Raw genomic sequence first — 24,756 nt, 5'->3', positions numbered from 1 at the left:
GGGACTGTCCTCCTCCCTTCTCACCAAGGCCTCCTGCGGACGTCATACAAGTCGATCTTATTGGGCGCTCTCCAGGGGGTGGCTGCAATGAAAGCAGAGGAGGCAGATGTCAGCACACGGGGATAGAGGCTGTGGGAGGGGAGGGGATGAGCTAGCTCACTGGTTCTCAATCTATTGACCATCGTGGGCTACAGATGCAGCTCTCTGTGTTATGTGGGCCACATTCACACCCTATATATTCTAGCTGTGTGGCCCTGAGGATGTCACATGGGCCGCAGCTGTGTGTTGATTGGGCCGTCTGTGGGCTGAGAACAACTGAGCTACATGCGCCCTGCAGGCAAAGCTGCTGTGGATGTCAGCAGGAGCTTGGCCGGTACTGGGGGCATGTGATCAGCCCAGCAGACAGCCAGAGGAGGAGCTGAATGCTCCCAAGGAGTTAGGTATCAGATCACAATGCCTTATAGGCACCTGTAAAAGGACTGTGAATCTCAACGCCTGAGTTCAGCACCTAAGCTCCCACCATGGCACTAGGGGGCGCTGTGCTGCTGCCCCTCCTAACATGGGCATGCCCCACCTCCCAGCAGGGGTGTCTGAGGCTGCCATGTTTCCCTTCCCCGCAGAAAGCCGCGATGCCGGCACAACAGACCTGGGTAGTAGCGAGTCACGCCAGTGGCGCTGCCAAAGACCTGCCACAGCAGAGACGGGTCTTCCTTCCGGTTCTCGATAAACACGTCCTCCAGGGCTTCAGTCCAGTTCAGCTCATTGAGGATCACGGTGGCTGGAAGGGAGAGAGCACGGACGGGCTGAGTGGGGGGTACAGGACCTAGGGAGAGGACCTCATTCATTCCCGATACTCGGCCTGCAAGGGGATGGACACAGTGGGCCACATACTCCCCTGGTGCTGATTGGCACAGATCTAGACCGCGGTGTGGCTGGCCCAGGAGAGCAACAATACCCAGCAGTTACTGCTCTGTTGCTAATCTCAGCTGTGTGCTGCCACGTGGCTGGTGCTAACCCCTCAGTACATCCTAGCGCTCACTCAGCAGCCCCTTTGCCTCCCCTGATACGGGGAAGAAGGGGTGGGAGACCCCTACTCCTGCAGCAGGGCACAGGAGGCAAGGCTAGGGCCAAGGGGGTGCTGGGGGTGGGAGGGCAGGGGGCTCAGGAATGACAGCAGTGATGCTGGGGCTCCAAGAGCAGAGCACCATGGAAGAGACAGTCTGGGGGGGAGCATGTGGCTCCATGAGGCGCCGGAAGCCACCCACCAGGCCCAGACGTGGGAACGTGGAAGCCAGCGCCAGGCAGAGGTGAGCCCTCGTTTGTCACAGATCAGCATGGAAGTACCCAGCTCTGACTGGGCCTTGTCCCAGCAGATCAGCCATGGGAGGAGCCCAACGAGACCCACAAGCCCTCTGTGATTCTTCAGTGCCACGGGCTTTACAGTCCTGGCCCGCAGCACGCTCTTCCCTCCGCACCAGCTTCGTCTCTCCCCACATCAGAATCACATTCAGCATAGTGCTGTCCCTTGGCCCCGTGTGCCCACCACTTACCCTACCCACCAGTCTCACCCACTGCCAGCCCCTGGGCCTGGGTCCATCTCCTTCCTCCTCCATGTCTCCGCTACCCACTCACCATCCACCAGCACATGCCCACTCCTGCCCTGGTGCTCCTACACCCAGCATGGGCAGTGTAAGCAGGCAGCTACTCTGAGGAAAGCAGGCCTGGGTCAGGGCAGGATCTGGCCCCTCAAACCTAACTCATGCCACACAAGGCTGGGACTGAGACGGTGCAGCCCCAGACCTTCTTTGCGTTGACGCCCGATCCTGCAATGGAAGGTCCAATCTGGCCATGCTGCCTCCCAAGTGCAACCATCAGCCCAGGAGCGACCCCATTGCTGTGCAGGGGGCTGGTCTCTGCAGGAGGTACCACATGCAGCTGTCAATGTTTGCAAAAACAGATCCTCAGGGCACGTCCTGGCAGCGGTCCTGGGGCATGGCTTCAGCTGGCCATGCCAGGGCTAGCTTCAACCTAGCTATCCCGTGTTCCAGAGGAGTGAAGCTGCAGCTGCAAACACTTCCGCAGGGTCTGTATGAGCCCTCCTGACTCCTGCATGATTATTGGACAGCTCGCCTGCACTAGGACCCGAGTGAGCTACAGCCAAGCTAGGTTAGGTCTGTCAGCTTGAGCTGCCATCCCCCCCGTCACTGCCATATATAAACCTACCCTCTGGCTGTAAGCTAGGGGCCTTCTCCTGCATCTGCGTAACCCAGGGTAGGTGTGTTCTCTGCCCGTTCCTCGGGGAGGGGAGTCTGTGACTGCAGCTGCCGCGGTCCCTAGTTCAATGGCCAGGGTGGGCCAAGATGGGGGTCCTCACAGGTCTAGGCTCCAATGCTTGGGGCACTGGGAACCAGCGTCTTTCAGCCTGGGGAGGGGGAGATGGACAAATCCATGCTTCCCAGACTGAGGTTTCTTTCTCCATCAGCAGCTGGCAGGGACTCCTGGCCTCTCCTCCACACACTACTGCACAGATCCAGACAGTCACCCCAGGCAGGTGTCAGCCTCCCAATCTGAGTGGCTGGTGAGCTGGTGAGCAAAGGACCCCCCCACCCCGAAACGAAGAACTGCAGGGGGCACATTCAAGCCTGTGGCACATGCTTGCCACCAGGTACCTGCGGCAAATGGGAAATAAATTGGGTCTGTCCCCCATGGGGGCTGCGTTTGAGTCCCTCCTCCATCAGCTAGTCCCCAAGAGACAGTGGGTGAGAAGAGCTTGCCCTACTCTGCATTCACACCGGCCCTTGTGCCCGATGCAAAAGCAATTAAGACACCGGCAAAGAGAGATTTGAAATGATTCCGCTATTGAGGCGAGCGATGAGCTCAGAGCAGCCTGACTCTGTGATTAATCAGATGGGGCCAGGACTGCTGAAGTGAATGGGACAGGCACGCGGTTAGTCGCTCTTTACAAGGGGTCGTTTCTTTCAGAAGCCTCTAAGGATGGTATTTGAGTGGGGCAGCTCCTACACGGGGGCAAGGGGTAGCTGGGGGCATAAAGGGGTTTCTCCAATGGTGCAGGGCTGAGCTGCGGAGCTGAGCACGGGAGAAGATGGATGAGGAGGTCTGAACCCCGTAGAGCACTCTCAGGCCGGTGAGTCTCTCAAACTCCTCCAGCTGAGGATCTCGGCTCTCTGCGAGGAGGAAAGCATGGAGCCCCCCGCAGTGCACAAGTGGGCTGAACTCTCCCCACTTTACAACGCAGCAGCTGCGCCTGAACTAGAACTCAGGAGTTCTGACTCCTTTCATTTTATCGGCCCAGTCCATCTCTCTCTCCTCCCTTCCTCTTCTGCAGCCTCCTCATTCAGTGGGAATAAGAACCTCGCCTGCCCCATCCCCTCCCCAGTCCCTTTTTGAAACCCTGGAACTCTGCACCTGCTTGGGGAGTGCCCACCTGAGCCCAGCGCAAGCTCCAGCCTGCTCTCCTGGCTCTGCCTCCTTGTGGCTCCGCTCTCAGCAACTGCACCACACGTCAGACCCTGGGGAGATGCTGCTCCATATGCAAATGTAGACAATAGCACAGAGATGGAAAGGGGTCTGACCCTCTCCAGCTCAGAAGAGATTTTGCATGGTTCACAACCCTGCCAGACCCGGCAATGGTGCAAAGCGTCTCTCGGGGGGGGGGGGGGTGTATTTGGAGCAGGGCAGGCTGGTGACATCTGAGATGGGGTAGACAAGCCTAATGCCCTGCAAGCCACCCAGCCCATCTGGGGCTCGACGTGCATTCTGGTGAAGGAGCGGGGAGCACTGAATGGTAGTATCGATCCACGGGCAGGACAAGGGAGGGAAGAGGCAGGGAATAGATAGGAAAGGAATCCCTTCTCTTCCATCCAAAGAGTACGTGAGCATTCCCCCTCTAACAGTTCCCCGGCACCACAGCGATATGGCAGGTGCAGCACAAACAAACGCTTAGGCAAAACAGATCGATGGCCAGAACAATGTCTGCACAGAAAGAGGGATCTCAGGTTCCTGGCGACAGCACTAACTGCTCCCATGGCACCTGTGGAACACCCCCGCTGTGCAAGGCAGAATTTGGCACTGGGGGAGCTTGTCCCCAGAGCAGGGGCTTCTGAGGGGCCTGGAAGGCTCTGAAGATGCCCCAGACTTGCTGGGAGCTCAGCCCCATGAGCTGAGGGCTTTGCGGGGACATTTTAAAAGCCAACATACAAGGAAAGTATTTGTGGCTCTGAACGCCACTCCTGAAAGCACAGCCGTATCTTGCCTAAAATTAAACAGAGGAAAAAACCAACCACCACAAACTGGGCAGCCCCTTCTAGCCCTGCTGCTTCCCACTGCCAGCCTGCACTGTGGAACGGCACGATGCTGACTGCAGTGTCGTGGTCTCAAACCTCGACTAGGCTGGCACACACCTCCAGAGCAGCTTCATGCCCTCAAAGGGCTGCAGCAAGAGCCCATCTCGGGCCGGGTGGGGCGAGGGGCCTGGGCAATCCAGCCCTATCAGGGCTCAGGGCAGTTGCAACAGGGCCAGTTTTGCATCCGATCTCTCTGTTGTTCAGCTTTGCTGACACCACCTACTGCACTTTTTGCATGTCCCAGTGGGGCTACTGGGCCACTGTCTAGTGAGGCTAGGACAAAACCTGTGCACTTAGAGAGCCAGCAAGGCCGCTGCCTTAGAACTGCTCTTGGTCTCCAGCTTTCTGGCCATTGCACCGGTTTTGGTTTCTTGCATTCTCAGTGACCTTGTGAGAGGGAGATTCATCTTCCTTAAGCAGCAGTTTTTGTACCTGAATATAAACACCACAGGCTGCTCTCAAGAGACAGCTACCCAGAGAAAACCATGCCGGCTACACCCCCCTCCACTTGGGTGCTGCACCCAGGGCCCCGGGGCTCAGGAATCCAGGTCCAGTTCTTCTCCCAGGGTCTGTGCCATGCAGGCCTAGAAATCCAGATCCAGGTTCTCTCACGAGTCCAATATTCTGTAACAGCGAACTTTTTCCCATTGCCGACTCCCTAGCGCTGGTGATGGACACAGTTTGCCTCATTATCCTTCTTTCCTACCTAGCTAGCTGTATCCAAGTTACTCTACCTTGCCTATTACTGAGCAGTCACCATCTGCTAGCTACACTCCTCCTGTAGATTCCATAGCACAGCGTTTCTCAAACTTTAGCAACCCGAGGACCGCCATTTTGATTAAGCATTTTTCACAGACCCCCAACCCCTGGATCAGACCCAGCCCCTGTTCCCATTCCACCCATTCCCTCAAGGCCCCACCCCGACTCACCTCTTCCCACCCCCGCTCCTCCTCTTCCCTGCCCCTCCTCTTCCCTGCCTCTTTCTGCCCCCTCCCCCAGCACCTCCTGCACACCCCTGAACAGCTGTTCCCTGGCATGCAGGAGACACTGGGAGGGAGGGGAGGAATCGAGGGAGGGAGGGAGGAGGAGGAGTTGATCAGCAGAGCCGGTGGACCCCCTGGAGTACCCTCGCAGACCCACAAGGGTCCGCAGACCCCAGTTTGAGAAACACTGTCAGAAGATGCAGAATTTGCCTCCACTCTCTGCAGGCAGAACAGCCTGGCAACCTGTCTCTGCCAGAGGCCAAGGTCAGGATGCCCCCCGGCAGCTGTTGCTGGGAGGCTGGACTTGGGTTCCGGGCTCAGTTTTATCCTGGGAGTTCCACCTATTCCTCCCCAAAGCCCCCCCGGGCAATTCCTCCCCATCCTTAATGCGACCGATGCCCTTAGAACCCCCTACAGAGAGACAGCTATCGGAGCTCTACTCAGTCAGTCGTCACCACGCTGTACTGCAGCACCCCTGACCACTGAAGCAGTGTGATCCAGTGGGTAGAGCATTGGACTGGGATGCAGGAGACCACTTAGCTCTGCCCTGACCTGCTGCGTGTCCTTGAACAAGTCTGTTTCCCTGCTTGCCCTTTGCCTGTCCTGTCTAGTTAGGCTGTAAGAAGCTACCTTTGAAGATCTGGGCCCAAGCTCTTGCGGGGGGCGGGCACGGACTGTCTCTCAATAAGTGCATGTGCAGTGCCCAGCACAAAGGGGGCACTGATCTCAGCTGGGGATGCCGTGTGCACTGTACACAAAAATGGGGAGCAGGGGGAAGGGCTCTGAGAGGTTCCGGAGGCGCTAAGGAGTTGTATGAGGGCCCCAGCAGTCAGCTGCAGGGCTGCTAAGGCGCTCACAAGAGGGTCTTTCTTGTGTGTCCTGGAACAGCTCCACCAGGGTTATGCTGGGGATGGCTGACGGAGGGGGTGCGCACGCATTAAGGGACGCCTGCACCAAGCTCTCCCACATCCCACAGGTAACTAACTGCTTTCATGTTCTCTCCACAGGTATCGTTGCGGAGAGTGGACCAGATGATATGTCTGGGGCGAGAAAGCAGAAGGAGACTCCGCTGGTTGGAAGGCATGAGATGCGATGTCCTGAGGTTGGGAGTTCCACGACCACCGCTCCCAAGAGGAGAAGGCGGGTGGTGGTGGTCGGGGACTCTCTCCTCCGCGGGACTGAGTCATCTATCTGCCGCCCTGACCGGGAAAACCGAGAAGTCTGCTGCTTGCCAGGGGCTAAGATTCGCGATGTGACGGAGAGACTGCCGAGACTCATCAAGCCCTCGGATCGCTACCCCTTCCTGCTTCTCCACGTGGGCACCAATGATACTGCCAAGAATGACCTTGAGCGGATCACTGCGGACTATGTGGCTCTAGGAAGAAGGATAAAGGAGTTGGAGGCGCAAGTGGTGTTCTCGTCCATCCTCCCCGTGGAAGGAAAAGGCCTAGGTAGGGAGCGTCGAATCGTGGAAGTCAACGAATGGCTACGCAGGTGGTGTCGGAGAGAAGGCTTTGGTTTCTTTGACCATGGGATGGTGTTCCATGAAGGAGGAGTGCTGGGCAGAGACGGGCTCCATCTTACGAAGAGAGGGAAGAGCATCTTTGCTGGCTAACCTAGTGAGGAGGGCTTTAAACTAGGTTCACCGGGGGAAGGAGACCGAAGCCCTGAGGTAAGTGGGAAAGCGGGATACCGGGAGGAAGCACAGGCAGGAATGTCTGTGAGGGGAGGGCTCCTGCCTCATACTGGGAATGAGGGGCGATCAACAGGTTATCTCAAGTGCTTATATACAAATGCACAAAGCCTTGGAAACAAGCAGGGAGAACTGGAGGTCCTGGTGATGTCAAGGAACTATGACGTGATCGGAATAACAGAGACTTGGTGGGATAACTCACATGACTGGAGTACTGTCATGGATGGTTATAAACTGTTCAGGAAGGACAGGCAGGGCAGAAAAGGTGGGGGAGTAGCACTGTATGTAAGGGAGCAGTATGACTGCTCAGAGCTCCGGTACGAAACTGCAGAAAAACCTGAGTGTCTCTGGATTAAGTTTAGAAGTGTGTGCAACAAGAGTGATGTAGTGGTGGGAGTCTGCTATAGACCACCGGACCAGGGGGATGAGGTAGATGAGGCTTTCTTCCGGCAGCTCACGGAAGCTACTAGATCGCATGCCCTGATTCTCATGGGTGACTTTAATTTTCCTGATATCTGCTGGGAGAGCAATACAGCGGTGCATAGACAATCCAGGAAGTTTTTGGAAAGCGTAGGGGACAATTTCCTGGCGCAAGTGCTAGAGGAGCCAACTGGGGGGGCGCTTTTCTTGACCTGCTGCTCACAAACCGGGTAGAATTAGTGGGGGAAGCAAAAATGGATGGGAATCTGGGAGGCAGTGACCATGAGTTGGTTGAGTTCAGGATCCTGACGCAGGGAAGAAAGGTAAGCAGCAGGATACGGACCCTGGACTTCAGGAAAGCAGACTTCGACTCCCTCAGGGAACGGATGGCCAGGATCCCCTGGGGGACTAACTTGAAGGGGAAAGGAGTCCAGGAGAGCTGGGTGTATTTCAAGGAATCCCTGTTGAGGTTACAGGGACAAACCATCCCAATGAGTCGAAAGAATAGTAAATATGGCAGGCGACCAGCTTGGCTTAATGGTGAAATCCTAGCGGATCTTAAACATAAAAAAGAAGCTTACAAGAAGTGGAAGGTTGGACATATGACCAGGGAAGAGTAGTAAAATATTGCTCGGGCATGTAGGAATGTTATCAGGAGGGCCAAATCGCACCTGGAGCTGCAGCTAGCCAGAGATGTCAAGAGTAGCAAGAAGGGTTTCTTCAGGTATGTTGGCAACAAGAAGAAAGCCAAGGAATGTGTGGGCCCCTTACTGAATGAGGGAGGCAACCTAGTGACAGAGGATGTGGAAAAAGCTAATGTACTCAATGCTTTTTTTGCCTCTGTTTTCACTAACAAGGTCAGCTCCCAGACTGCTGCGCTGGGCATCACAAAATGGGGAAGAGATGGCCAGCCCTCTGTGGAGATAGAGGTGGTTAGGGACTATTTAGAAAAGCTGGACGTGCACAAGTCCATGGGGCCGGACGAGTTGCATCCGAGAGTGCTGAAGGAATTGGCGGCTGTGACTGCAGAGCCATTGGCCATTATCTTTGAAAACTCGTGGCGAACCGGGGAAGTCCCGGATGACTGGAAAAAGGCTAATGTAGTGCCAATCTTTAAAAAAGGGAAGAAGGAGGATCCTGGGAACTACAGGCCAGTCAGCCTCACTTCAGTCCCTGGAAAAATCATGGAGCAGGTCCTCAAAGAATCAATCCTGAAGCACTTGCATGAGAGGAAAGTGATCAGGAACAGCCAGCATGGATTCACCAAGGGAAGGTCATGCCTGACTAATCTAATCGCCTTCTATGATGAGATTACTGGTTCTGTGGATGAAGGGAAAGCAGTGGATGTATTGTTTCTTGACTTTAGCAAAGCTTTTGACACGGTCTCCCACAGTATTCTTGTCAGGAAGTTAAGGAAGTATGGGCTGGATGAATGTACTACAAGGTGGGTAGAAAGCTGGCTAGATTGTCGGGCTCTATGGGTAGTGGTCAATGGCTCCATATCTAGTTGGCAGCCGGTATCAAGTGGAGTACCCCAAGGGTCGGTCCTGGGGCCAGTTTTGTTCAATATCTTCATAAATGATCTGGAGGATGGTGTGGATTGCACTCTCAGCAAATTTGCGGATGACACTAAACTGGGAGGAGTGGTAGATACGCTGGAGGGGAGGGATAGGATACAGAAGGACCTAGACAAATTGGAGGATTGGGCCAAAAGAAATCTGATGAGGTTCAATAAGGATAAGTGCAGGGTCCTGCACTTAGGATGGAAGAACCCAATGCACAGCTACAGACTAGGGACCGAATGGCTAGGCAGCAGTTCTGCGGAAAAGGACCTAGGGGTGACAGTGGACGAGAAGCTGGATATGAGTCAGCAGTGTGCCCTTGTTGCCAAGAAGGCCAATGGCATTTTGGGATGTATAAGTAGGGGCATAGCGAGCAGATCAAGGGACGTGATCGTTCCCCTCTATTCGACATTGGTGAGGCCTCATCTGGAGTACTGTGTCCAGTTTTGGGCCCCACACTTCAAGAAGGATGTGGATAAATTGGAGAGAGTCCAGCGAAGGGCAACAAAAATGATTAGGGGACTGGAACACATGAGTTATGAGGAGAGGCTGAGGGAGCTGGGATTGTTTAGCCTGCAGAAGAGAAGAATGAGGGGGGATTTGATAGCTGCTTTCAACTACCTGAAAGGGGGTTCCAAAGAGGATGGCTCTAGACTGTTCTCAATGGTAGCAGATGACAGAACGAGGAGTAATGGTCTCAAGTTGCAGTGGGGGAGGTTTAGATTGGATATTAGGAAAAACTTTTTCACTAAGAGGGTGGTGAAACACTGGAATGCGTTACCTAGGGAGGTGGTAGAATCTCCTTCCTTAGAGGTTTTTAAGGTCAGGCTTGACAAAGCCCTGGCTGGGATGATTTAACTGGGAATTGGTCCTGCTTTGAGCAGGGGGTTGGACTAGATGACCTTCTGGGGTCCCTTCCAACCCTGATATTCTATGATTCTATGATCCCAGTCTTGCCTCAAGCCCTGGCGAAGATGCAGGGAAGCCCGGGTGTGCAGGGGAGAGCCTGATCCTGAAACACCTTTGGATCTCCAGGCTGCAGCAGCACAGGTCGGAAGGTGTCCGGGTGCTCGTGCTGGGTGATGGAATGTACTAACATTCGTCCTGCCAGCTGTGGAGTTTCACAGAACTGAAGACTGGAGCTTCTCTTCCTTTATTTTGTAAAATGGCTTCTCCTTATCCGTTGTATTTTTTTGTAATCTCCACCCCCAAAACCCCACAACCACCCTAGGAAACTCCAGTGGAAAAAGCTGTGAACAGAACATTAAGGTGACACAGCTAAGCACTGACAAACCAGGGAAGGCCAAAGGTTAGATCACACGTTACCTTAACTCTGCCCCTCGTATGCATAAATTATGATACAGTCTCTTCCTACATGATCCCATATAATTTCTCTATTACTGCAAAACAACACCATGCCAGTTTTTATATAGCCCAGCGTAGCAGCTTCTTGTGCCATGCATCGTTGTGGGTATCTTAAGGTTGCAGGGAAAAAATGGCACATCAGTTGTATTATATGAGAACTAGCATGTGACCCGATGAATATATTTAGTTTCCTTAGAGGTTCCTCCTACATCAGTCCCTCCTCTAAACTCCTTAGTCATCCTTATTACCCTTCCCTCAAAGCCTCAAGGCACACTGGAGCCAGCTCGCTAGGCCAGGCAACAGATGAATCATGCTGCAAAGAGCTGGGGGTGCAATAAGCGGGAACACACAACACAAGAACTATCCACTGCCCACATTATCCACTCCCAACTTTGGGCCTACATCTATCCAGTAAAGGGGCCATCTATTGGCCCTTGAGAAGGAGCATTTGCTGGAGCCATGAAGAAAAACACCTCCCCATCAATTTCATTATTTGTTACTATTATGCAAATTGCCCAGGTGCTATGGGGGGATCTTATTGGTCTAGAGTCAGGGTGCAGCTGAGCACAGAATGGGTTAATAGACTGTAATATAAGACCCCTTTCTCTCTGATCTCTACAATGCTTTTTAGGGAGGAAACCCTGCGTTATAACGGGAGACACTTGGTGCGAAGCTCTTAAAAATCTGGCTCAGAACTGTCATGAAAACATGATCTTAAGGGCCCTTAACTCCAGCTGGAGTCAACAGAAGCTCAGCACAACTGAAAATCAAAGCTTAGCTTCTGCCAAATTGCCAGCTAAACATTAGTGGTTGTGCCTCAGTTTTCCCCATTTGTAAAATGGGAATAATAATAGAATGCAGTGAGGTAACACCACCAATTCCTGTGAGGTGCTCAGACACTATAAATAAGCCTATCAATTAATCAATCAACCAATCAATTAAATAAAATATAGTAAAGCTTTTCATTTTTAAGTAATTCCACTTTCATTTTTAATTTCCTCCATCTGAGAAAATAAACCTTTCCATAAGAGGTATTTAATTCTAGTTAATTCAGGCACATGGCAAAACCCACAGACACATGGTCTCATTCACTCCCTCTCACACACGCCTTTTCAAAATCAAACCCGTACATACAAAAACCATGCGCCTCTCAAACCAGGCCAGTGTTGGGCTACAAAAGCACAGGTGCTGGCAGATGGCACAGACCCACTATGTGGGCCGGGTCCCCTCCCCAAGGAACTGACAGCCAGATACGATGGGAACATGGAACCAGAAATAAGGAGTGATTCATCCAAGCCCAGGGACTGACTCATGAGAGGAAAATCAGAGACTCCCTACCTCGTCCATTAGACAGAAGAATAAGCAGGTGCCTACAGCACCATGGTGACATACAGTCCTCTATGTCCCCCTTTGTCTCTAAAAGCCTCCTTTTCTGTTCCTTTCCTCCTGGTAGCCAATCAATGGCACAGCAAATGCTCCGTGACTCTGCATTAGCAGGCGTGAGGAATGTGCTTTACGTATTGATCTCCTTCAGCATACACAATAGAGAATGGAGAGGAGAAAACAAAAATTAATCTCTCTGGAGTCTCCTGCAGCCTCTGTCCTGATGCCCCGCTGGGATGGGCACCGTGCCCTGCAAATCTTTTCTGAACGGCACAGCAGCAACTTCAAAACCAACGTCTTCTTTCATTAATGAAAATAAACGTCTCATCCAGTTCTGCACTGGAGAGGCTGGGGCTGGTGTAGCTGGGAGCTCCCCCACTGCCAGTGTGCCTGCCCTGCTCCCTACAGCGCCCCCTGCTGGGAGAGGCCAGGACGGAGGCAACTGGGAGCTCCTCCACAGCTAGCCTGTTTCATATTCTCTGTGTATATATAAAGCCTGCTGCAGTTTCCACGATATGCATCTGAGGAAGTGAGCTGTAGCTCACGAAAGCTTATGCTCTAATAAATTGGTTAGTCTCTAAGGTGCCACAAGTACTCCTTTTCTTCCTCCACAGCTAGCCTTCCCCGCTCTCTACAACACCCTCTGCTGGGAAAGGCTGGCATAGCTGGGAGCTCTGCCCCAGCCAATGCTCCTGCCCGCTCCTTACAGCACCCCCTTCTGGGAAAGGCTGGGATTGGAGTAGCTGGGAGCTCCCCCACAGCCAGCCTGCCCTGCTCCCTACAGTGTCACCTACTGGGAGAGGCCGGGACTGAAGCAGCTGGGAGCATCCTTTGCTAATATACTCTTATTCCATAGAAAGAAATCTCTGTAGTAGAATGTTAGAGTTATACGGTTATGCCTTCGATAGTCAGAAAGTGCGCAGGTCACAATTGCATGCCTAGCCCTTCCTCTGCCCCCTTGTGTGGATGCCAAACAGTCTTTAATGACAGGAACACACACTATTTGTCAATCCATATCCTTTAGCAGACAGTTTTTTCTACATCTTAGATACACACATGCAGCATAGGGTAAGGTATTTTTTATTAATGTTATTGACCTAATGGCCTAAGAATATTTATATTGATTTAGGGCTGAATCCCACTTTGGCCCTTAGCCTGCTATATATAACCTGTTGTCTTCTCTCTAAAGGCTGGATCTGAATATATTTCTCTGTATCCTGCCCGATATGGTGAAGAGGACTTTTTTTTCCCTTCTGCAGACAGATATATCTCCAGCCAATAATTTATGATGTCAGTATCTCAGATGCCGTTTCTCAGAAAGCTGCACCTACTGAGTTATGTTATCAGTGTATTTTGCACGATTTCTTGTTTCACTGGGCCAGCAGCTGTATTTTTCCCATGAGGAAAAAAAAAAGTGGTGGTGAGGAAATGACAGATTTCATGGGAAACTGTTACATTTCATACCCACCTCATTTAGTTGTGGGCATCAACCACCACAGCTTGATATGGTACCCAAGATAGATCAGTACACACAAGACCTCACGAGAAAAACAAGGAATCTCCATTCACTATTAGCTTCTTCTTCTTGTTACAGTATTGTTAATAAACATCTGGAATGTGGTTGGGGCTGCATTGTGCTAAACAGTGCACAAACATGTAACAATAGTGCACTGAGCCGGACCAAAAGATACAACACGTGGGTATCTACGCTTGTAGAAAAAATTGCATGATGCATTGTTGTACTGAAAGGTATTTGCAAATGGCTGCCATGCGATGGGTCTTGGGTCTAAAGATAATCAACAGAAGGAGAAAGCAAGCCTCTTTCTGTAGTCAAAACAGCTGAAGACAATGGAGGTGATGAGACAAAGCACTATGATGGACGGCGGGTCAGAGCTAAGCCAGGCAGGTACTCAGAAGACCCAGGTTCTAGTCCTGGCTGTGCCACTGACCTGCTGGGTGACTTTGGGCAAATCAACTCACCTCACTTTTCCCATCTGTTATGATCCTGACCTCCCTTTGTAAAGCGCTTTGAGATCTGCTGATGAAAAGTGCTAGATAAGAGCTAGAGACCATGATTATTATAGGTAGATTAACAGGGTGATGCTAGTTGCAAGCTGTGGGTGTTGGAGGCAGGCAGCCAAGGGAAGTTGTGAGGGAGACCCTGAGAGGAAGCAGACACAGCGCTCGTTGGAGAGGCAGATCCGGGGAGTTCTGAGCAAGGAAGCGGCTTGCTGCTGAGGTCAGGGAACAGAACTGTGACCATTCTTGGTAAACATACGAGATTGCTCCAGGAATGTCCCTGACTTGTATCACTGATTGTTTGTCCGAATGGAACCACCCCTGCAAGGTTCGGAACTTTGGATAACTGCTGGGGTTAAAGGGCAATGGTATTATTTGGGAAACAGGCTGTGACTGTGTAATTAAAGGCTGCATCCTAATGGATACAGGCAAAGGGGCAGAGTTAAGGGTCCACAGTAACTAACTTCAGCATTGTTTGACTTCTGAGGGTCTAAACATGCAACCCAAACATGTCCTTAACAGAAGACTTTTGTTTGGAATTTCCTAGTTGTCTCCTCTGTTCAATATGAAAGGGAAAAAGTAAAAAATAAAATAAAAAAAAAATAGCAGCAGAAGCTCCCGTCTGCAGGTCTCGGAAGCTCTCCTGGCTTTCACAACAATCAGCAAATACAACATGTAAATTCTGTCATTTAAACTATTTGGCTAGACCCCAGTGGAGCGCTGCCAGCCTTCTCCCAGGCCGCAAGAACCCAGGTGACCTGGATTGAGATCTTGGTCAGCGTTTAGCATTTCATACCCAATTTAACACCTGGTTACTCACTGTTAAACTACTCTGCACTAACTGCTTTTGTGCCAATACTGTGGCAGTCATTACCATTTGCTGGCATTTGGCTAAACCAGTTTCCCTGGGCATGTCCCGGTAACGCAGATATCCCAATAGAATTTGTTGGTACAAGCAGCAGGTACCATGATATTTTACATTTGTATAATGATTTTTATTCCTGCAAAGTGATATCTGCATTATACACGCAGGGCACTGTGGAAATGCAGCAGACTCTGGGGAGGAGAGCAGAAGTCAACCAACACACAGGATTCCTGCACAAAAGGGCAGGGGGGGAATTTTATATGTCTCCTGAGCAAATCTTTGCTCTCGTGCACTCCACTATGGGCTCACCATCACCCACCCACACAACCATCAGGGATTCGCTGTATAAAGCCTGCTCTTAACAACATAATACAATGCACTGCACGGGGCCTTGAAGATAAACGTCTGAGACAGTCCTGCTGAGAAGGGAACCAACTGCTCCAGGGAGAGGAGATATTTCAAGCCTGAACCAACAATGCCAGCTCCTCTGCGTGCTTTCTCTCTTGCTTTCTTCTTAAAGCAACTTGTCTCTTGACAGAAATGGCTGTTCTCAAGCTCTCCCCCACTCTGACCTCTTACCGATCTCTCCTCGATGTCTGTCCTGCCCACCCATGGATGGGAGAAGGCATCAGAGCCAGGACAGAGGTTCTGTCCACAAAGAAAAACTCGCGGGACCGAGTCTCAGAGCCCAGGTCTTGCAGGGCTCAGGCTGTGAGGCGACAAATAGCAGCATAGACATTCCTGCTTGGGCTGGAGCCCGGGCTTTGTAACCCGGTGAGCAGGGAAGGTCTATGCAATTGTTTTCAGCCTGTCAGTCTGAGCCCCACAAGCCTGAGTCAATTGACCTCTGAGGCTCGGTGCCGTGGATTTTTCTTTGCTATGTAGACAAACCCAGGCCCAGTCTCCACTATAGGGTTAGGTCGATGTAAGCTGCCTCGCATCAACCTAGCTGTGAAAGTGTCTTCACTTAAATCTGGCTCCCACGACACCAGTTTAGTAACACCACCTTCCCACGTGGCACAGAGTATGAGTGTAGACTCTGCATTGCTTATGTCAGCTGATACTGGCTTCCATGAGCAGTCCCACAATGCCCCACGTTGACAATGCAGTCGATACACGTGCTCCTGGTGAGGACACACAGCGCCAACACAAGGAGCCAAGTGCGCACAGAAGCAATGTGATTACTGTGATGGCTGCGTACTGATGTAATTTTGTAGTGTAGACATGGCCCGAGAGGGAGGGAAGTTTGCTTTCTATGCAGTGCTCTCAACCTCTCCGTGCCTTTCTGACCCCATCTCACAGACGGTGGCAATGGTACTGGCCTAACCTCTTGGAGGAGTGGCATGAGGCTTTGCTAAATAAGAGCTGTGAAGTGCAGAGTTATTTAGGCCACTCAGCAGAGGGAAAAGGACACTTGCATTGCCAGACTGGCCCAGACCCATGGTCCATCCAGCCCACATTCCGTCTGTGACAGCGGCCAGGGCCTGATGCTTCAGAGGGAAGTGACAGAGCCCCCCGGTAGCAGATGTGGGATAAACTGCCCACCCCACCCCACCCATAGGCCTCATTCTGGTCTCTAATAGTTAGAGATTGGAGTAAACCTTGAAGCCTGAGGTTTAATCTCCCTTCCATCATTTTTGTTCTCATTAACTATGATAGATCTGGATAGCCTTGATCTCCATATAAGTGTCCAACCCCCTTTGGAATCTTGCTAAGTTCTTGGCCATGGTGACTTCTTGTGGCAATGAGTTCCGTAGTCTAACTGCATGTTGTGTGAAAGAGTATATTTCCTTTTATCAGGTTGAATTTGCCTCAGAAACACCAACCCTCCTGAGTCTCAGCGCAGTGCATGGCTCCCTTGGCTGCTTGGAGGCATTTTTTGGTGGGGAAAGCAGCAGCTGCCCGTGTTTTTCACTGATGCATTTGGAAAGTGGGTTCGGTATGACTGTAGTAATTTAGGAGATTAAGCAGTAGCATATGTAGCTGAGAGGGCCACTCAGGATGTACAATGGAACCTTAGCTATACAGTTATGTGCTCAGCAAGAAAACACCAAACAAAATGTCCCACGTATGCATGAGGTTTGATTTTCCATGGGTGAACACAAAACTAAGTTTCTTCAGAACATTTTAAAGCACTTCCAAGAGAGGGCTACTTCTCTCCCAAATTTCAACTTTCTACCCCCCTGATGATTCTGCTGCAGAGCAGTTCAAAAAGAGAATGCAACGGGGGTTTTTTTGGTTCTGAAATGGCAAATGTGTGTATTTTTCCTCTTTAAACCCTTTCAAAAATAGATGAATGAGTTGTGCTCAAACTTTAAACAAAGATCACTTTGGGGGCAGAGACCACGGTTGGAAAATTCCAGCCTGAAGGAAGAAAATTTCAGAAAATTGTAAGTCACCAAAACCAGAGGCTTAGAATAAAACCTGTCCTGTAGCCTTAACACCCATGAGTCATTCCAAGGCTTTCCAGCACATACAAGTATTCCCCAGAGCGACTTCATGGCCAAAGCTCCATACAGGTGGGGTGTTGGGGAGAGACACAGATGTGTCCCTTGGAAAAATCTTTTCTTGTGCCGAGTGCCAAATACTTTTGCCAAAGACTCAGGCAACTCCCCAAGCCAGGCTGATGCGTGCAGAAAGTTTCCCTTGCTATGCTGAACCTGATCACCAGGGAGAGTGTCATCCAGGCGCTGGGCTTTGCATGTGAAGGCTGCTAGTCTCTTGATGGTGACGTGGTTGGATCCTAGCTGGACCCTGCTCATTCCCCCACCCTGTTTTGCCTGAATGGCCCCTTTGCACTTCAGAGAGAGATTGGGGCAGGTCGCTTTGGGTTGTGTGTAAACGGACAGTATGCGGGTCTCCTTCACCACAGCCAAACTACTCCATTATTATCCCCTGCCAGAATTAGGGGAGTGGGCGAGCAGAGGGCCTGATCCTGCCAGCCGAGGGAAATTCCCCGTGTGAGGGGCTCACAGATGCCTCTTTCTCTCTGCTGTCCCACTCCTGCTGGATTCTCTGCTGGAGCCTCTTGTTTCTTATTAATGGGACTGAATCAGGGGACCAGGTCCATCCAGGACTCCTTCCCTGCTCAAACACGCTCCAAATCCCCATTTCTCTCTCTCCTTCCCCAGCACTGCCCCTGGTGATTCTCCCATCCCCTGATACTGAGGCTGGATCGGACCCTTCCAGGCGCCCTCCCCCCACCTCCCCCCACCTCCAGACAGGCAGGACCAGGCCACGTCCTCTAGCAAGCGATTAGGGATTTAATTACAAGTGACACAGTAAATAAAAAACATGTAAAATGTAATTTGTGTGTGTAGTGACGGGTGACTGTGGAGGGTGTTTCATTCCGTGTATTAATTAACGTGCCCGCCAGCGATAGTGCCCCTCTGGTGCTTCTGTGCCAGACTGGCATGGGACAGGGCTGGGGAGCTGGCAAGCCAAGGGGCACCGCTTGTGCCTCTCAATCCCACTCACTCCCTGACAGCCAGCCAAACCTCCAACATCCCCAGGGAGAGCTGTTGCATCCGGACCCCCTAAATGCTGGGAATCAATGCTTCCCTGCCCATCGCCGCCTCCTTGTCCTTCCTTGAACCTGGCAGCTGCCACGTGGACTTCATGGGGCTGGCTAGAGACAGACGAGGTCCCCCTAACACCCATGATCAATGCTCGAGATGTCCCTTTCACAGGATCAGACCCTAATAATACTCCCATTTTACAGAGGGGAAGTGAGAGGCTGGAATTCTCCATGTAGCATTGACCTGTTCGTGCCCCAGCCAAGGGCCCCTTTCCCCTCTGTTTCCAGCCTTCTCTCTACAGAGCTCCCTGGCCAGGGCTGGACCTCATCCCTGGAGGGTGCTGGTCCTCGGGAGACGCTGCCACTGGCTGCTCCCCCTAAATCGTGTTGCGTGCATGGGCGTGGGGGACTCCACTGTATTGGGCTGGAAGCTACTCAGGGGAAATGACGCCAGCGATGGGGCCAGGCAGAGGGTTCCCTAAGCAGACTGTACTAGGGGGGACGTCCCACCCACTGGATGCCCCATGTCCAGTCTCTATCCAGGGCTTGGCACCCTCCTTCCCCGGTGGGGAGGGGCCGGTGTAGCACTGGGGTTCGGTTCCCCACATGGCAAACCCCACTGGCCAACCGTTTCATGTGGGTACCCAAAGCACGACTGCGCAGGGCTGTGACTGCATCTGGCTGCCCACCTTCACTGCTGGCTGGGCAGCTCGACTGGGAGAGCCATGCTTCCCTGGTGAGTTAAAGGCGATCCGGTTGTCAAGTGCATGCCCTGGACATGCAACCCTGGCTCTCTTTTTTTTAAATTAACACTAAATAAACAGCAGGAAGAAAGTTCTCCAGGCTCTGATCCTTTTCCTGTGAACTCACTTTCCATCACAGAGAAACGCCAGGCACCGGGGCTCGTAAATGGGCTTTGGAAAAAGAAGAAAAATGAAATTTACAACGAATGAGGCAGTGCTGATTGTTTCTAATTACCGCAGTTCCCTGGAGCAGCTGCTCCTCCCGTTTTAATATACTTATGGAGGCACTGATCAGGGGTCTGCAGGGTCCGCCTCAAAGCCTTATTTTGACCCTGCTCCACCCTTTTAACTCTTTGGTTGCTGGAGCAACTGTTCTGAGTTTGTGAGCAGCAGGACTGGGCAGGAAAGGAGTGCTCAGGAAATCTTTCTCCAAATTGAAAGCAAACTTGTTTCTTGTGGTTCTTCGGCCTATTCTATCCACAGCTCCAATTTACTATTCTGGTGGGAATCTGTGCATTTTGACACAGGGTAATGTATCTGTGCATCACGATTTCAGATCTCACTCGTGCCTTCCAATATTCCCCCCAGGTCTATGGTGCTGTGGTGGGGTGGCCGGTCCACACAGGGGGGAAGGGTTGAAACAGGCCAGAGGGAGCCTATGCAGAACCTTCCGATTAGAGGAGGGCTCACTAAGCGAGCCAATCGGGAGGTGGCTTGTTGCAGCGGCCAATCAGGGCCAACAGGGGCCATACATAAAGGGCTGCTCAAGAGAGCAGAGGGGGTCTCTCCCTGGCCTGCCAGGGGAGAAGGCTTTGCTGCCTAGAAGCATCATGGCTAGAGCAATGCTGGGCAGGGTAGCAGAACAGAAGGAGCTTCAGTCTGACTGCTGCCAGACTGAGGCCCTGGAGGAAGGGCAGATAACGTGCTAGGGCTGCCCCCACTTGCCCTGAGGCAAGTGGCTAACACAGACTGCAGTTTGCCCCAGAGCGAGGGACTAGACTGGTGACTGCAGAGGGCCACGGAGACGAGTGGCTGGACTATAGATTGCCAGTTCCCCTGAAAGTGGGAGAGATAACAGCATGGGGCACAGCCGGAGGGCTGTGCCCAGAAGAGGACACTGCAGTCCGGGGAACGATATGGGTCACAGACTGGTGGAGACAGCAAAGCGGAAGTAACAGCGAGCGAGACACCACTGGAGGAGGACGCCCTGTGGAAGGACTTGAGCTAATTCCAGAATGGCCAGCAGGCGGTGCCATGGCGATGGGTCTTGCACCGCTACAGGTGACCATTGCAAAACTGTCCTTTAATCTGACGGCTAGAGCGTCACATCAGAGAAGTCACAGTGATCCCCCCCCGGGCTGTGGATCTCTGCAGGAGAAGGGTCTGCCCACTGCTCCCCTCTACAGTCCTCCTAGGAGCAGCAACGACAGTGCGCACCTCCCACCATGGGGAATTTTGGAGCTCTGCTGTCATGAGGGCTGGGCCCTGGCTGAAAACCCAGAGTGAAGTCCGGAGCTGAATTTTCCCCAGGCTGGGACCATTCGGAGCAGGCTGGGAACCACCTCTGGATCCAGGCAGTTATTTCTCATTCAATACATAATGGTACTTACACACAACCTTGTTTGTAAGCAGATGGAAGCACCAGTTGCTCATGAAGAGTCCAAGGGCAGCTTTCTCAAGACAGGTCTGACTAGGGTGTCCCATTGCACAAAGAACATGCCAGCACACTTAAAACTCGCTATTGCCTTAACCAGACAGCTCTTCTTTTTTCCTCAAGCCCCATCCGTCCTTTCCAGCCCCACTGCCCACCCAGCTCCTGAGCACAGCACAGTTAGCTCCTCCTCCAGGACTCACCCCTCACAAGCTTCTGGCTGGATCAACCCCCAATCCCAGTCTCTTCCTTCCACAACAACACCCCTCTTCTGAAGGGGTCTGCATGGCCCTCTCGGCAGTCACTAGTGAGGATGCTGCACTGGACAGCCAGCAGAGGGCACTCTAAGATCCTCACTTTTCCTCTCTCCCCAGAACACAAAGGTTGCTTCTCCAATGCACCTGAAAGCCGCTCTCATGGTGCAGGGCAGGTGCGTGGATTGCTCCAGAAGCCAGGCTGCCAAGCTCATACAAATCAGAGGTGCCCTGTCAGGTACCGTCTCATTCCTCCCCTGCAGCAGCAAGCACAGAAGTCGTCCCCCGAGTGTAGTGTGCGTTATTCAGTTCATATTTAAAAGGCTGTTTCCACAGCCTGGTCCCTCGGGGAATTGATGCCACAGCCTTGTAGTTCTTGCCAGCAGAAAGATCTCCTGAGAGTCCAACTAAACTCTCCTTTCCTGCTTTGGTACCCAGGCCTCACCCTCGCTGGCACGTACACCCATTCCACACATCCAGACTGCTCTGCTCACACATCATCCTTCAGCTGGGTTCTGCCCTCTCCTCTGAGTCCCCTGCCGTTAACCGGTATTACCTTTGCTTCTGCTCTGCCCAGCCCAAGTGGCCTTAATCTGCCCCCACAGGGCCGTGCTTACTGCGCATTCTCAGTTTTGCTCCCTTAGCAGAACTCTGTTAATCCTCCACGGCCACACCACAGGAAACAGAGCATCCAGCACCAAGGGACTCCTTCCAAAGCTGGGGACGCAGGCTCCAGGACTGAAACTGTAATATATTCTGTCAGGCTCTCCAAACAGCCACGTCTATCCATGGCTCTTCCCATTCCCAAGCATCCCCAGTGCTTTCCAAACCTCCGTGCCTAGACCAGGAGTGCACAGCAGCTAGAGTCTGCAGCAGGACCTGACATCTGTTCCCTCCACCCCATTTCCTCGTGCTGGAAGAGGTGCACCGACCACCTGTCCTGCTCCTTTGATGAGCCAAGCACTGCTGCTGCCCCAAACAATCCCTGGCCTTGCCACCAGGGAGCATGTGGCAGAAGGAAGGCTCCTGGCATCCCATCCGCACAGGGCAAACCAGAACATGGCTCTATCTGTGGCCCTTGGCACTGGTGCTTACATACTACGATGTCTGCTGCCTTGGAACTATCATAGCTACAGGAGCCACCCACCCACCACTGAAAAGCACCCACCTCTGGCATGGGAGAGGACAGCTGTTTAGTGCCCCATTTCAGAACAGATTAGGACCATTGTGTGGTTGAAACTGGGGCGGGGAGGATTAGGGAGCAGAAAGGGGAGTCTGGCCAGGGCACCAGGCTGAGATCTCTTGGCTAAAAAAGCAAGTTGCCCCAGATCTCAGCCCAGTCTCTCATACATGAGGGAGCCTTTGTATCACAATCTGGGCTCATTCGACGTTCAGAAACACGTAGGCCCAGGCTCCCCGGGTGGATGAGGTGAACACAGAGTTTCCAGACTGGCATAAAGTGCTGGATACCTGCTCTCAGGAGATCATATTCTCACCATGAATCCAGCCTGACTCGGATCTGACCTCCTTCCCGAGGACTCCAGAGGCAGAGAGCCCTGCGGAGCACAGGAATCCCTCCATGGCAAGGCACGGGCCATCTGGGGAGGAGAGGGCTCTGCCAGGCCAGGGTTAGTTCTGTGCCCGGTAACACCTTTGGGGTCAGGAAGGTGGGGGGAGCCCCCCATTAGTGATGTTAGCTGGAGAGGAGCTGCCTATGCCAGCAAGGACAGGGAAGTAACAGAAAGCGATACAAGGTGAGGATGCAGGGCAGGGTCGGGGCCACAACCCCCAGGTTGAGGATCCCTGCCCCTCTTCCCTTCTCTCCCATTGTTCCTCTCACCCATGTGTCGAGTCTCGGCTCAAGTCAAACTGCACGGCTCCGTGAACAGAGATCGTGAATGGGTCTGTGTAACCCCAAGCGTCCTGCTCTGTGCCCAATTCATGGAGGTCAGAAGTCTATCAGAGCGCCCGTTTACTGAAGCTCTTTAGCTCAAGCTGTAGCCACTCATGCTTTTAGCTCTGGAGAACACCAGTTTAATCTCCAGCGTGTGTCCCAAGAGGGTGGCCACCATGTCACATGGTGCCCAGTGCTTTTGCTACAAGCCCCCTTCCTTCCCGCCATGGTGCATGCCAGGACTCCACCCTGACTCCACCACACTTGGCAGCTATTTCCATGCACCAGAACGTTGCTTTGGCTCATTTTTGCAATGGCTATTTCCAAAGAAGCAACATTCTTCCCCACAGAGCTACTCAATTCTGCCCCCACTCCTCTGCCCCCGCCATCCCCGCCTGGCCATTATTTCTCCAAATAGGCTCCAACTCCCCGGAGTGAGTTAATCTCCAGCCTGATTTCCTTCCATAGCCGAGCATGGTGATTTATGTGGCTTTGGCAGGACATTAGCAATTGTGCCAGCTGAAGAGCGGGGGGTTGGAAATCATGAATATTTCATCCTGTTCACCCGTCCTATGCTCCCCCCCCCTTCCCCGATCTCATGATTTGCTTCATTAGCTGCTTGGCCTGTGCTAGCTGGGTAATAAAACTAATTGCAATTTCTAATCCACTGATGCCGATGCGATGAAATGGTTCCACGGATGTGCTCCTGCGTATGTACATGCCGCTAACGAGTGTATATCAGCACATGATGGAAAGTGAGGCTAAATAAGGTGATGTGAGCTAGGCTCCAATCACAGGCAAGATGGTGATTTGGAAGTGGGGAGTTTGTGTGTGTGTCTGTGTGATCTAGGAAGCTGCGTCTGGGCTCCCTGCTTCTGTACTCCTAGGCTGGGAGAAGGAGTGTGAGTTTTCCTAGCGAACGTGTAAACAGTGACCTTGCTTGGGTCAACAGTGAGGTTTGAACCCAGGACCTTCACATCATAGAATATCACAGGGTTAGAAGGGACCTCAGAAGGTCATCTAGTCCAGCCCCCTGCTCAAAGCAGGACCAATCTCCAATTTTTGCTCCAGATCTCTAAATGGCCCCCTCAAGGCTTGAACTCACCACCTTGGGTTTAGCAGGCCACTGCTCAAACCATTGAGCTATCCCTCCCACCTCTAAAAAGCATCAGCCTCAGCCCCTTGTGCTAAAGGACTAAGGCCCTCTGTGGCTGGCTGTCGCTGACTTATCAATGTCTATGGTGGACCAGCCACTAGACAAAGGTTCCCGGTGTATCCAAAGTAGGGAGTCTGGCCAGCTCCCTCAAACAGGCTCAGTGGATGTGCAAGCTCCCTGGGGCACACTGGAAGGGAACTCTTGGCAGCTCCCTGGTGGGTACGTACTGCACACATGTATATCCGTGCTTGGCTCCATCCAGCACCATCAGGTCCCTTCATGTTCACAAGCACAAAGTTCCCCATAACAATGAAGCACAAGTATATGCGCTGTGATTAGCAATGGGGAGCCAGAGAACCCCTGAGCCTTTGATGCAGGACTCCAGCTGGGCGCAGGTGATTTGCACTGCCAGTGCGTAGGACGTAGTGAGCAAGAATCACGGCTTGCGGGCCCTGCTCTGCTTTCCAGGTTCCCTGGTGATGGGGCAGGAGCATGGGCGGACTCTGGTGTATCGGACAGCTTTAGAACTCAGCAGGCTCTGGCTTTGTCCTCGTTATTTTCAAGGCCCAAAGACAACATGATGGTTGGCAAGTTTTGCTCATTTCTGGGGAAAGCCGAGGGCTGCTCCCAACGATCAGCCAAAGCAGGGAGACAACACAGAGATGGAAGACCTCATCCTCTGGATGGGAAGGGATCTTGGCGAGACAGTCCTCCTTGCATCAATGCAGCACGGCTTTCATTTTCTGCAAGCCAGTGCAGGTAGCAGGTAGCCGACCCCAATCTCCTTCTCACTCACAATGCAGAAGACTCTCCTACAAGGCCCTCAAGCCCCAAGACCTGCAGTGGGTCAGTCTATGGGAATTCATACTCATCCCTTTGCTATTTGA

The 24,756-nt window shown here is 52.4% G+C and overlaps 1 protein-coding gene across 3 annotated transcripts in view; it reads right to left on the bottom strand.

The window, feature by feature from the left end:
• Positions 1 to 24,756, bottom strand: part of CACNA2D2 (calcium voltage-gated channel auxiliary subunit alpha2delta 2) — a 598,918-nt gene that overhangs the window by 113,127 nt on the left and 461,035 nt on the right. For all 3 annotated transcript variants that reach the window (XM_084635197.1, XM_084635195.1, XM_084635196.1), the window contains exons 7-8: positions 647 to 778; positions 25 to 82 (exon numbers count right to left, since the gene is read on the bottom strand). In XM_084635197.1, coding sequence (XP_084491323.1) covers positions 25 to 82; positions 647 to 778 — 190 coding nt within the window. The remainder of the gene's footprint in view (positions 1 to 24; positions 83 to 646; positions 779 to 24,756) is intronic.

This window comes from Lepidochelys olivacea, assembly GCF_965140295.1.
Source record: "Lepidochelys olivacea isolate rLepOli2 genome assembly, chromosome: 7".
NCBI classification, from domain to species: domain Eukaryota; kingdom Metazoa; phylum Chordata; order Testudines; family Cheloniidae; genus Lepidochelys; species Lepidochelys olivacea.
This window is presented reverse-complemented; position numbering and strand designations above follow the sequence as displayed.